General features: G+C 39.1%; 1 protein-coding gene across 1 annotated transcript; it reads left to right on the top strand.

The window, feature by feature from the left end:
• The first annotated feature begins 416 nt into the window (after window positions 1-416).
• On the top strand, window positions 417-1,909 carry LOC138868605 (uncharacterized). Its single transcript, XM_070146167.1, has 3 exons — window positions 417-1,073; window positions 1,117-1,316; window positions 1,525-1,909. Exons 1-3 carry the CDS (start codon window positions 417-419, stop codon window positions 1,907-1,909), a joined length of 1,242 nt encoding a protein of 413 aa, XP_070002268.1.
• Window positions 1,910-12,632: the final 10,723 nt, after the last annotated feature.

The raw sequence follows: 12,632 nt of genomic DNA, 5'->3' as shown, positions 1-12,632 counted from the left end.
TGACTCGATCGGGGAGGTGTTACTCTCCAAGAGAGTTGAGGAAGGCCAAGCAAATCAGAGAAGGCCAATTGCCAATAAAGAAACCAGTCACTGAAGCAGAGGCGGAAGAGTTATTGAAAAAAATGAAAGTTCAGGATTACTCAATCATTGACCAGTTAAGAAAAACTCCTGCCCAAATCTTTCTACTATCTCTGCTCATACATTCCAAAGAGCATGCCCGTGTACTAATCAAGGTCCTAAACGAGGCACATATCTCAGAGGAGACCACAGTGAATTAGTTAGAGAAAATCGCCAATAGATTTTTTGAGGTGAACAGAATCTCCTTTACTGATGATGAACTTCCCGAGGAGGGAGCTGGGCACAATAGGGCTTTGAACTTGATGGTCAAATGTGAGGGGCATTATATAAAACGAGTCATGGTTGATGGAGGCTCAAGTGTAGATGTATGCCCTTTCTCTACCTTGCAAAGCATGAAGATCAATACAGATAGAATCCGACCCAACAATGTTCGCATCCGGGCCTTTGATGGCTCAGCAAGAGATACCATTGGGGAGATCAACCTCACCATGACGATTGGGCCGGTTGACTTTGAGATTGTCTTCCAAGTAGTGGACATGACCACTTCTTATAGTTTTCTTCTTGGAAGGCCATGGATCCATACGGCCCAAGTTGTGCCGTCCACTTTGCATCAGATGCTCAAATTCGAACATGATAGGCAAGAAATTATTGTTCATGGGGAAGATGAGTCTTCCATTTATAATGACCCGTTAATCCCCTGTATTGAGGCCAAGGAAGGGCGTGAGTCCATTGTCTATCAGGATTTTGAAGTGGTTGTTGTGGACCATGTTGAGGAAGGAAAGCCCATTCTGCATCCTCGTCTTTTCGCCACATCTGTAATGGTGGCTGCAGTTATGTTGAGACAAGGTTATGAGCCAGGAAAAGGCTTGGGGGCATCATTGCAAGGAATTTTGGAGCCTATTTCTCCATTCAGTAACCAGGGTACTTTTGGCTTAGGCTTCAGGCTAACACAAGCAGACAAAAACAAAGCCAAACACCGCAAAAAGCATGGATGGGTCTTGCAACAACCTATCCCTTACATTTTCTACTTTTGTCAAGCCACGACTCCAAGAGGGTCAAAATTCCTCGGCGCATGCAAACATTGATGAAATTTTCCATGGCCTCAGCCAGATGTTTTCTGAAGTGAATATGATCCAGGCTGGTGAAGGCACTAGTTGTGCCGATATACAACTAATTGACCCAGACACCATGCTCACCAACTGGGAAGCAACTCCTCTCCCCACAAGGAAGGAGTCTTGGTAGTTTGTTTTGCAGCTTCTTTTTTGTATTTTGGGTTACTTTCAGGGTTGTAATCCAAACATCTCAGTATGATTGTTACGTTTTGATGTTAACCCTTCTATCCTTTCGAATTCAATGAAATGTAGTTCAGTTTCCTATTAAGTTTCGTATCTTTTCTTTTTCCTAATTCTTGTCATTTTATTTCCATTTCAATTTTGTTAATGCCAGCTTTAATAACATGACATGCATGCGGAATTCACGCCCAGATCTTAAAAAGCTGTCTAATATCGAAATAATGCATCAAGAGGTTGAATATGATGAAGATGAGGTTGTTAAGGAAATAAAAAGAGAGTTGGAACAATTTGAAAACAAGCCTAATCCTAACCTCAATGAAACTGAGATGATTAATATCGGAAGTCATAAAGAAGTCAGAGAAACGAAGATAAGCATTCACACTGAACAAAAAACCAAAGATGCCTTGTTTCAACTATTTTTTGAATACAATGATGTGTTTTCTTGGTCTTACGATGATATGCTAGGTTTAAGTGTTGATTTAGTGGTTCATAAGCTTCCTACGTATCCTGATTTTCCACCAGTCCAACAAAAGCAATGAAAATTTAAAACAGACGTGAGTGACAAAATCAAAGAGGAAATAATGAAGCAACTGAGCGCCAATGTGTTCAGAGCTGTCCGATACACCACCTGGGTGGCGAATGTTGTGCCTGTGCCGAAGAAGGATGGAAAGACCAGAGTCCGTGTTGACTACAGGGACCTGAACAAAGCAAGTCCAAAGGATAATTTTCCTTTACCAATTATCCACATTCTTGTAGATAATTGTGCAAAGCATGAGATACAATCATTCATGGATCGCTATGTTGGATACCACCAAATTCTAATGGATGAGGATGATGCAGAAAAAATCGCTTTCACCACTTCATAGGGTACTTATTTTTATAGGGTCATGCCATTCAGTTTAAAGAATGCAGGGGCAAATTACATGAGGGTCATGACCACCATTTTTTACGATATGATGCACAAAGAGATTGAAGTATATGTCGATGATGTCATCATAAAATCAAAGACACAGGCCGATCATGTGTGATTTAAAAAAGTTCTTCGAATGGCTTCGAAGGTATGACCTTAAGCTTAATCCAGCCAAGTGTGCATTTGGGGTTTCATCTGGGAAACTCCTCGGTTTTATAGTAAGCCGGAGAGGCATCGAATTGGATCCATCCAAGATAAAGTCCATTCGAGATATGCAACCCCTGAAGAACAAAAAGGAAGTTTTGCTCGGGAGGTTGAACTACATCAGTAGGTTCATTGCTCAGCTCACAAACACGTGCGAGCCCATCTTTAAGTTGCTGAAAAAGGATGTTGCTATCAAGTGAACGGACAATTGCCAAAAAGCTTTTGACAGGATCAAAGATTATCTATCACAAACCCTGTACTGGTCCCACCTGAACCTGGTAGGCCTTTGTTTTTATATCTATCGGTGATAGATAATTCCTTTGGATGCGTTCTGGGGAAACATGATGCAACAGGCAAAAAAGAACATGCAATCTATTATTTGAGCAAAAAGTTCACCAATTATGAGGTCAAGTACACCCTTTTAGAAAGGGCATGTTGTGCCTTGACTTGGGTCGCTCAGAAGCTGAGACATTATCTTTTGGCCTACACTACTTACCTCATATCTAGAATGGATCCTTTGAAGTACATATTCCAAAAGCCAATGCCCACTGGCAGGTTCGCAAAATGGCAAATCCTGCTCACAGAGTTCGACATCGTCTATGTCACCTGCACCGCAATGAAAGCACAGGCTTTGGCAGATTATTTGGCAGAGAATCCAGTTGATGATGAGTACATACTACTTAGCACATACTTCCCAGACGAAGAGGTCAACTCAATAGAGGAAGTGGTTCCAGACGATCACCCTGTATGGAAAATGTATTTTGATGGGGCTGTCAATATCAAAGGAGTTGGGATCGGGGCAATCCTCATATCACCTATTGGACATTATTAACCTGCAACGACCCCACTTCGGTTCTTTTGTACCAATAATACGACATGATACGAAGCTTGTATCATGGGTTTGAAAATGACCATCGATCTGGATGTGCAAGAACTATTGGTTATGGAAGATTCTGACTTGCTTATCCGGCAAGCCCAAGGCGAATGGGAGACTCAGGACGTCAAACTAATTCCGTACAGACAATGTGTGCAAGACTTGAGCAAAAGAGTCAAATCCATCGAGTTCAGGTACGTTCCCAGGTTTCACAATGAGCTAGCCGATGCCTTGGCTACTTTAGCCTCGATGCTCCTTTATCCGGGCAACACTCATATTGATCCACTAGAAATTCAAGTTCGAAATCAACACGGTTACTGCAATACAATTGAGACAGAACCAGATGGTGAACCATGTTATCATGACATAAAACGATTCCTAAAAATAAGAGAATATCCAGAGCATGATAAAGGAGATAAAAAAAGAACTATAAGGCGGCTCGCCAGTGGTTTCTTCCTGAATGGGGAAATTCTGTATAAGAGGACCCCAGATTTAAACTTGTTGAGATGCATAGATGCTACAGAAGTAGAGCGGATCATGAGTGAAGTGCATTCGGGGGTATGCAGACCTCACATAAATGGATATGTTTTGTTAAAGAAGATTATATGGGCAGGGTATTATTGGCTTACTATGGAGCGAGATTGCTTCAGATTTGTTCGCAAGTGTCACCAATGCCAGATTCATGGTGACCTGATTCACTCGCCTCCTTCGGAGTTGCATCCCATGTCCTCTCCTTGGCCTTTCATTGCTTGGGGAATGGATGTCATTGGGCCGATCGAGCCAAAGGCTTCAAATGGACATAGATTCATTTTGGTTGCAATTGATTACTTCACCAAGTGGGTGGAGGCCGTCACTTTCAAAGCAGTCACCACGAAAGCAGTTGTAGACTTTGTTCATTCCAACATCATCTGTCGCTTTGGTATCCCAAAGACCATTATCACTAACAATGCAGCCAATCTAAATAGCCATTTGATGAAGGAGGTATGCGAACAATTTAAAATCATGCATCGCCATTCTACCCCTTACCGGTCAAAAGCCAATGGAGCCGTTGAAGCGGCAAACAAGAACATCAAGAAGATTCTCAGAAAGATGATCCAAGGTTCCAGGCAATAGAATGAAAAGCTGCCTTTTGCTCTTTTGGGATACTGCACGACTATTCGCACGTCTGTTGGTGCAACTCCGTATCTACTTGTATATGGAACTGAAGCTGTAATACCTGCTGAAGTCAAAATTCCCTCTCTCCGAATTATTGTGGAATCAGAGATTGAAGACACTGAGTGGGTCAAGACCCAATTAGAACAACTGATGTTGATCGATGAAAAATGGCTAGCAGCAGTGTGTTTCGGCCAGTTATACCAGCAAAGAATGGTACGGGCTTACAATAAGAAAGTGTGCCCAAGGCAGTTTGAGGTAGGCCAGCTAGTTTTGAAACGCATCCTTCCGCACAAGGTAGAAGCTAAAGGAAAGTTCGCCCCGAACTGGCAAGGACCCTACACTATCAAGAAAGTGTTACCAAAAGGGGTCTTGCACTTGGTAGATGAATAAGGACGGGTACCAGACATGACTATTAATGCAGATGCAGTCAAAAGATATTATGTATGATATATACCTACTGTAGAATTTTCACGCATTGATTTTCTCAGATTGAAGTGATGAAGGCTAACATTTGCTCGCTATTCCAAATAGGTATCACCCCTTTTGTTAATCCTTTTGAGCCGTATTTGTCTTCCTTGTTTCTTACTTTTTGGAACCTATTTACTTGTAAAAAAAAAAGCCAAACAACAAATCTCTGAGTCATTAAACTACGTCCGACCTGATTCCAAAATGATACGTAAGCAGCCTTACCCTGGGTTCGGTACCATCAGAACAAAAAATCCATATTCCCCATACTCCAAAACTGGGGCAGAAGTTTGTTTTATTTCACATTTTTTCTGTAAAGAACGGTTCCAAAAGTAGTAATTCAGTTCAAGGTTCATTTCACCTTTTTACTTTTCAAGAACTTCCGATCGATGTTTTTTGAGAATGTTTGAAGTCCCCATGTCAAAGGCGTTGGGTCACCTCCCTCATGTAGTATCTTAGTCAAAAAAAGAGAAAAAAAAGAAAAAAAAAGAAAGAAAAAGAAAAGAAAAAATAAAAAGAAAAAAAGAAAAAAAAGAAATGAGAGAGTCTTATCAGTGAAAACCCGTACGGGCACTATAAGGTGACAGTGAGCAGAGAAATGAGAGTCTTATTGGTGAAAACCTAGATGGGCACCATAAGGCGACGGTTAGTAGAGAAATGCGAGAGGTTAGTTAGCGAAAACCTGCAAAGGGCACTACTAGCCGAATGAGGATATTTGATTCTCCGGCATGAGCACAACCAAGACAAATTCAAGATGAACATTTGCAGCAGATTTTGAGAATTAGATAGCTTAGATGGATCAGGTGCCCAGTCCAAAATGCATGTCATGATTCATTGAAGTCAGCACATACCTCCAGATAAGTCTCCCTATTCCTTTCCCTGAAAGGGACACCTTTTGTTTAAAGCACAGTTCTTTTTCACTTTCAATTATTATTCTGTTTTTACCCATATTTTTCTTTGAGTCCCTTTCAGTCTAATCAAAAGCGAAGCAAAGAAATGGATGCAAAACTAGATACAGTTCCCCCGTAATAACGAGCACAATTTGGGGCATATATAGCATTGATGAAGGCACGAATCCATCTGATATCTCCTTCAATAAGGTGAACAAAGTGTTTCAAAGAAACTGAAAAGTCGCATGAGCAAGACCTTCTTCATGGGAAAAGTTGATAAGCACTACGAACACAAACGGATACTAGGTGCAAGACAACTGAGTTTGATTTTAAATAAAAAAATGCATTGCTTTAGAGACAAGGGCAGCGGTACCATGAACATCTGGGTATGAAATAGTTGGGGGCAATATTAGAGAGACAAGGTCTCCAGAAAATGATACAGAGCAACCGAGCATCTCGGTACCATGCTGACCGAATTGGCTCTTCGACAGTAGTGGTCGTGAATCAAACTACTCAAGGCATAAAGACATCAAGGCCACAAACAAAACACCACTATGAAAACTCACAAATTTTTCTTTGTTTGAAGCAGGAACAAAGCAGTGCAGAATGGCGATTCTAAAAGAACGAATGTCACCAAATGTAAGCTCCTTAAAATCTCCATTTTCTTTTATTTTTAGCATGCATCGCTATTGTTCACACCTCCCATTTTTGTAGCTTAACTCAGGTAGAATCCTTTCACCTAGGGGGATCCAGCACATATTTCCGGGTAGAAGTACTCTTACTCAGGGTGTTTTACATAGCTTAACTCAGGTAGAATCCTTTCGCCTAGGGGGATCTAGCTCATATTTCCGGGTAGAAGTACTCTTCGCTCAGGGAGTTTTATGTAGCTTAACTAAGGTAGGATCCTTTCGCCTAGGGAGATCCAGCTCATATTTCCGAGTAGAAGTACTCTTCGCTCAGGTTGTCTTATGCAGCTTAACTCAGGTAGAACCGTTTCGCCTAGGGGGATCCAGCTCATAGTTCCCAGTAGATGTACTCTTCACTCAGGTTGTTTTACACAGCTTAACTCAGGTAGGATCCTTTCGCCTAGGGGGATCCAGCTCATGGTTCTGAGAAGGAGTACTCTTCGCTCAGGATGTTTTACACAGCTTAACTCAGGCAGAACCGTTTCACCTAGGGGGATCCAGCTCACAGTTCTGAGTAGAAGTACTCTTCGCTCAGGTTGTTTCACGCAGCTTAACTCAGGTAGAATCTTTTCGCCTAGGGGGATCCAGCTCATAGATCCGAGTAGAAGTACTCTTCGCTCAGGGTGTTTTACGTAGCTTAACTCAGGTAGAATCGTTTCGCCTAGGGGGATCCAGCTCATAGTTCCGGGTAGAAGTACTCTTCGCTCAGGATGTTTTACACAGATTAACTCAGGTAGAACCGTTTCACCTAGGGGGATCCAGCTCATAGTTCCGAGTAGAAGTACTCTTCGCTCAAGGTGGTTTACACAGCTTAATTCAGGTAGAATCCTTTTTCCTAGGGGAATCTAGCTCATGGTTCCGAGTAGAATTACTCTTCGCTCAGGTTGTTTAACGCAATTTAACTCAGGTAGAACTGTTTCACCGAGAGGGATTCAAGACTTTATCAATAATACATGATGATAACACCTGATTCTATTTCCTTTCAGTAAGATAGGGTGCCAGCCCCTGGTTACGTTTCCCTTCAGTAGTACGGGAACCGATCCCTGGTTGCACAATCATTTGTTACCAAATTTAATCTCTTTTAGCTAGTTTATACTATTGTTTCTGTCTGCCTTTCAATAAATTAGATAGTTTTATAGCTTTCGATGATAACTCATAAAATTTTCTTAGTCCAAACTGGGGCAGAAAATTTTTGTTCGTCTTTGATGGCTTTGCAGGCCTTGCCACAGAGCACAGGTTATGATGATCAAAGCTTGTAGTTTCAGTTCTCATCAGAAGGACGATCACATGATAGTTTGGGTTTAACTTTGACAACGTGTCGACAACACAGCTTCTCAAGTTTCATTCTTCTCAAAATTCCGATCCAGAAAGCAAGAAATCGAGATTGAGTCATAATCTCTTCTTTAAAGAGAATCAAGATCCAGTCTAAGGTCAACACAGGATAGCAAGTCAAGAATCAAGATTTGACTCTAGAAGACACGTAGATAGGAATTTTGTACTCTTAGTCTGTAGACATATGTAGTGCTCTTCTCTTTTTCCTTTTGATGTAAGAAGCAGCAACAGTAAGAGTAACAACAACAATAGCAGCAACAACAGTCTTAACTCCAGTGTCTGGTAGTCCCAGCTACCAAATTTTTCCAGAACTATACTGACCTGATTCCTTTACAGTCAAGGATATGTAGGCAACATTGGAAGCAAGGTTCGGTCACCCCTTTTTCAAAAAAAATGCTTTCATTAGAGTCATAGGTGAGCAAAAGTTAATCATGGAATTCACTATCTTTGCACGAAAACTCTTCATGTTCTCGAACAAAGAGGGGCAACTGTAAATGCCTAATTTTTGTTATTTCTTTTACATTGTAGTTTTGAATAATTATTTGGTGTGTATTTGGAGATTTTAGAATTAGACTTTTAGTTTAATTAAGAATTAGGGAGTAAGGGATTGGGCTAGTTATTTTAATTGAAATTGAAACAAATTGGCCCAAAACTAGAGGCCCAAAGAGCCCAGATCCGGTCCCAAAAGGGGCTGCTAGGGGAGGGTCCAAACGACGTAGTTTTATATCAAAACTACGTCGTTTTGGTTAAGTGACAAAGATCAATCTCATCCACCCATCTTGACTTGATCCAACGGTCCTAGTTTGATCTTCAACCTAGGTATTTAAAGCCTAAATCCCCCAAAATTTCCCCCATTTTCCCCTTTATTTCCTTTCTTCTTCCCCTCTCACCACTCTCTCTTCTCTCCGCCCAGCGCCGCCCAGCCGTCGGCTAGCCAGAAATCGCCTCCGCCGCTGGTGGAAATCCTCCAATCCATCCCAAAATTTCACAATCTTTTCCCCTCTTCCTCCTCTTTCTACCTATACCACTCATATCCTCCAAATCTCCACCAATCTCCGTAGATCTACTAAAATCTGAAACCCTAGCCGCCGCCCACCACCCCAAGTTCCTGAAATTTTACACTACCGGCTTCCTCTTCTCCCCCTCTTTCCATATCTTCGACTCAAAACCTCAAAAAACCCAACCACCACCGGAAACCACCCCCACTACCGACGTCCTGCCGCCGCCGTTTGGTCGTGTCACTGCCTCCCTCAATCACTGCCTCTCGTTTCTCTTCTCAAACCGGCCCCGAGCAAGGTTGTGTCGTTGATATCATTGAAATCGGACTCGGATTCGCCGGAGTTTTTGGTTTCAAGAATATCAACAATAGAAGCTTGCTCGAAGTCGTACCACTGCCTATCGTCGTTTCCCGAATGCTCGAGTATATGGTAAAATCGTAATCCTCGGCCCCGTTATTAATTTTCTATTTTTTTTACGTTTTAGTTAGAATTAGTTTTTGTTTTGTTTCTTTATTTTAGTTCTGATTATGCTTGACTAGTTATTTTTGTTAAATCACTTCAGCGATAGCGTGTGTTCTGTTTGGCTTTATAGTCAATTTTTTGTTTGCTCATGTTGGTTCATAATACCTGTGTTGAAGTTTAATTATATGTTTTAATACTTGGTTTAATTTGAATCAATAGGTTGATATTGGTATTGTTAAAACTTGAAATTTAGATATTTTTATCATAAAATAGGGTACTAGTAGCTTTCTTTTAGTAGGGTGGCTGAACTGACCCTTTGGCTCCTGCCATAGCATATTTCAGGCTATCCTTTCACCTTTTGGACAGCCTTTAGCACATTCAGCCTCTTTTGGACAGATTTTTGGTGAACCAAAATATGTCCAAAAAGTTGGCTTTTCTTTGCCTATTTAAGGTCTGCCCTTTCTTCATTATGAGGGGACTCCATCACACTTCCATACACATTTTTTAAAATTGCAAAAACACACAAAAACATAAAAAATTTCGGCAGTTGAACACATGAAAAGTAAGCTGAAATGGTGAGCTTTAGGAGTGAATCTTAGAGTGCAAACTTTTAGAAAAGTATAATGCTTCTTTAGAATTCGTTTCTGGGTTTCTTCTCTAAGTTTTCGGGCTGTTTTAACATGGATTTACTGCTGTTTGGCTGTTGTTACGTTGCTGTTTGTTGCTGAAATTCAGTCCCTCCTTTGCTTATATTTTCTTTCTGTTGATCAGGTAATTTCCTCAACCGTTGTACTACTTTTGGGTCAAGAATGGATGGGAAAAAATATTTTGAATCCCTATAGAGTATTTTATACCTTGAAAGTATTATGTTTGTGTATAATCTGGTTCCCTTTTAAGTATCAAGCATGTACAAGAGTTTAGCTAATCAATGACTTGTTTAAGTGATGTTCTAATTGCTGATATTTCTGTCTTAGACATTCCTTTTTACCTTAAATAGTGTAAATCTTGAATAAGTTTATGGAAAAGTCTTTCTATATAATGTCCTGTTGTTTAGAATGTTGTAGTTAGAATTCATGTTGGTCTCTTAATAAAAAATGCTCTTAGTGACCAAATCTTGAAGCATGTCAGTGTCATTATAATCCATCTTTCTCTTTTCTTAGTTTTTTTGGTTATATTTAAACGCCAAATTTCTTTCATAAGAGAAGTGTTAAAAATGAAAAGACTATTTTTTTTAGTCTCAGACTACAGCTGGAATCCACTAGTATTTATCTTGAAACCAAACTTAGGAACACCAACATATTTATTAATACTATAATTACATGCATATTTGTCGTACATGATTAAAAATACTTGAATCATATAAAACAAGAAAGCAAAAATGTTCGAAACATCCAATATACTATATATATATATATATATATATATATATATATATATATATATATATATATATATATATATATATATACATATATATACATCCGTTGGACTTTTAGTTTATTTATATCTTTGATGTTACCAAATTATCTCAATCGTTCTTAGAAGTTTTTGTACAATTATTACATGAGTTGATGGTTTTCCTTGTTTGCTGATAGTTTCAAATTTAGTTCGAAAAAAAACAAAAAAAAAACTCGAGATGTATTAAATAGAAATAGACTTTGAGTTAAACAGAAATTGAGTTTTGTTCTCTATTAAAAGAAGATATGTAATAGGAAATTAATTTTTTTTAATAATTAGATTTCCAAATTTATTTAAAAACAATTGCTAAATGATCCATTGTTGGTGTAAATTTAGGTATTTTGGTAGGCCCTTTTTTTATTATGAACCAAGTCCATAAGCATATAAGGTGGCCTAATGCCTTGAAAAGCCAATAAATAAAAAATGACATAAGCCTTCCAATGCCGATTCCTTTACTAACTCCAACAACAATAGATTTTCTTAATAGTTAAAATAATTTAATAATTTAATCACTCATAATTTTCTCATTGTTATAATATAAAATACTAGGCAATTAGTAGGCGCATTTTAACTCACGAAATCACTTGCGGAGCGTGATGTTTTAACATTCGATAAATTAATTCAAAAATCTCATACCATGCCCATTAGATTTAGTTAATTCTTAATTTAGTCAATCTTCTGTTAAAATCGCGGATTCGCTTGCGTAGCGCGATAGTTTGATCTTTTAATAATTTTCAAAACTAATTTCTTTGAATGTAGTAATTTTCCCCAAAAGTAATGATGTACTAATAATCCTCTCCATGATTGCGGATTTGCGTGTGTAGCGTGGTTATGACAAAAATCAAATAAAATTCATTTCGGTCGCACATTCGCTTGCGTGGTATGGTCAGGACAATTTTATTAAAATATTTCTATAATAATTATAATAATAAAAGCGGACATAGGTAAGAACATGAAAACACAAATAAAATTACAGTTTTTATCCAAATTAATTCAAGCCAAGTTTATGTCAATAAAGCAACTGTGCTAGAACCACGGGACTCGGGGAATGCCTTGCACCTTCTCCCCGGTCAATAGAATTCCTTACTCGAACTTTGTTCTTGCGGACCGATAAAAATAGAGTCAAACCTTCCTTTGATTAGGGATTCAAATAAATGGTGACATGGAACACCGAAAACCAATTCCAAGTGGCGACTCTGTAAATAAATAATCCCTACTCAAATTTGTCACTTTAATTGAAAAAACTCTTTAATCCACAAATCCATACACATATTATTTCTCGGGGGTAGAAAAAGGGGTGTGACAGTATCAATAAAAATAACAGAGACTGAGATATAATATGCGAGTAAAAACTAAGACTGAGTACAAATAGCAGTTAGCATGTAATTCAAAAAGTAACACGGCCTCTGTGGGTCCCAATAATACCAACACATAGCCTAAATATGATTTCTAACATAATTCCCAGTCAAATTTCTATAATACACGAAGGACATATAGCTAACAACAAGTTTATTCAACTTTTCAGTTTCACGGAATGGACCAAGTCACAATTTCTATAGTGCACGCCCACACGCCCGTCACCTCGCATGTATGTCACCTCCAAAACATTCACATAACACAATTTCCAGGGTTTCATACCATCAGGACCAGATTTAGAACTGTTACTGTTGGCTCAAGAACAAGTGAAGTTTTGAAGAATGATAAATGAACTCAGTCATAGACCAAGTCCATCTTGTGAAGCACAGTCATGATCAACCTATACATGTGAGATGCACGCGAAGAAGATAAGTCCTACTGATCAAGCAGCAATATCTCCTGATCTGATCGA

Source organism: Nicotiana sylvestris, chromosome 5 (assembly GCF_000393655.2).
Source record: "Nicotiana sylvestris chromosome 5, ASM39365v2, whole genome shotgun sequence".
NCBI lineage: Eukaryota > Viridiplantae > Streptophyta > Magnoliopsida > Solanales > Solanaceae > Nicotiana > Nicotiana sylvestris.
This window is presented reverse-complemented; position numbering and strand designations above follow the sequence as displayed.

Excerpts from the sequence above, each read along its gene's own strand:
- LOC138868605 (XM_070146167.1), top strand. The coding sequence starts at position 417 with ATGGTTGATGGAGGCTCAAGTGTAGATGTATGCCCTTTCTCTACCTTG. Across the intron at positions 1,074-1,116 it reads ACCGCAAAAAGCATGGATGG|CCACGACTCCAAGAGGGTCA; the intron begins GTCTTGCAACAA and ends ACTTTTGTCAAG. Across the intron at positions 1,317-1,524 it reads CCCACAAGGAAGGAGTCTTG|CTTTAATAACATGACATGCA; the intron begins GTAGTTTGTTTT and ends TGTTAATGCCAG.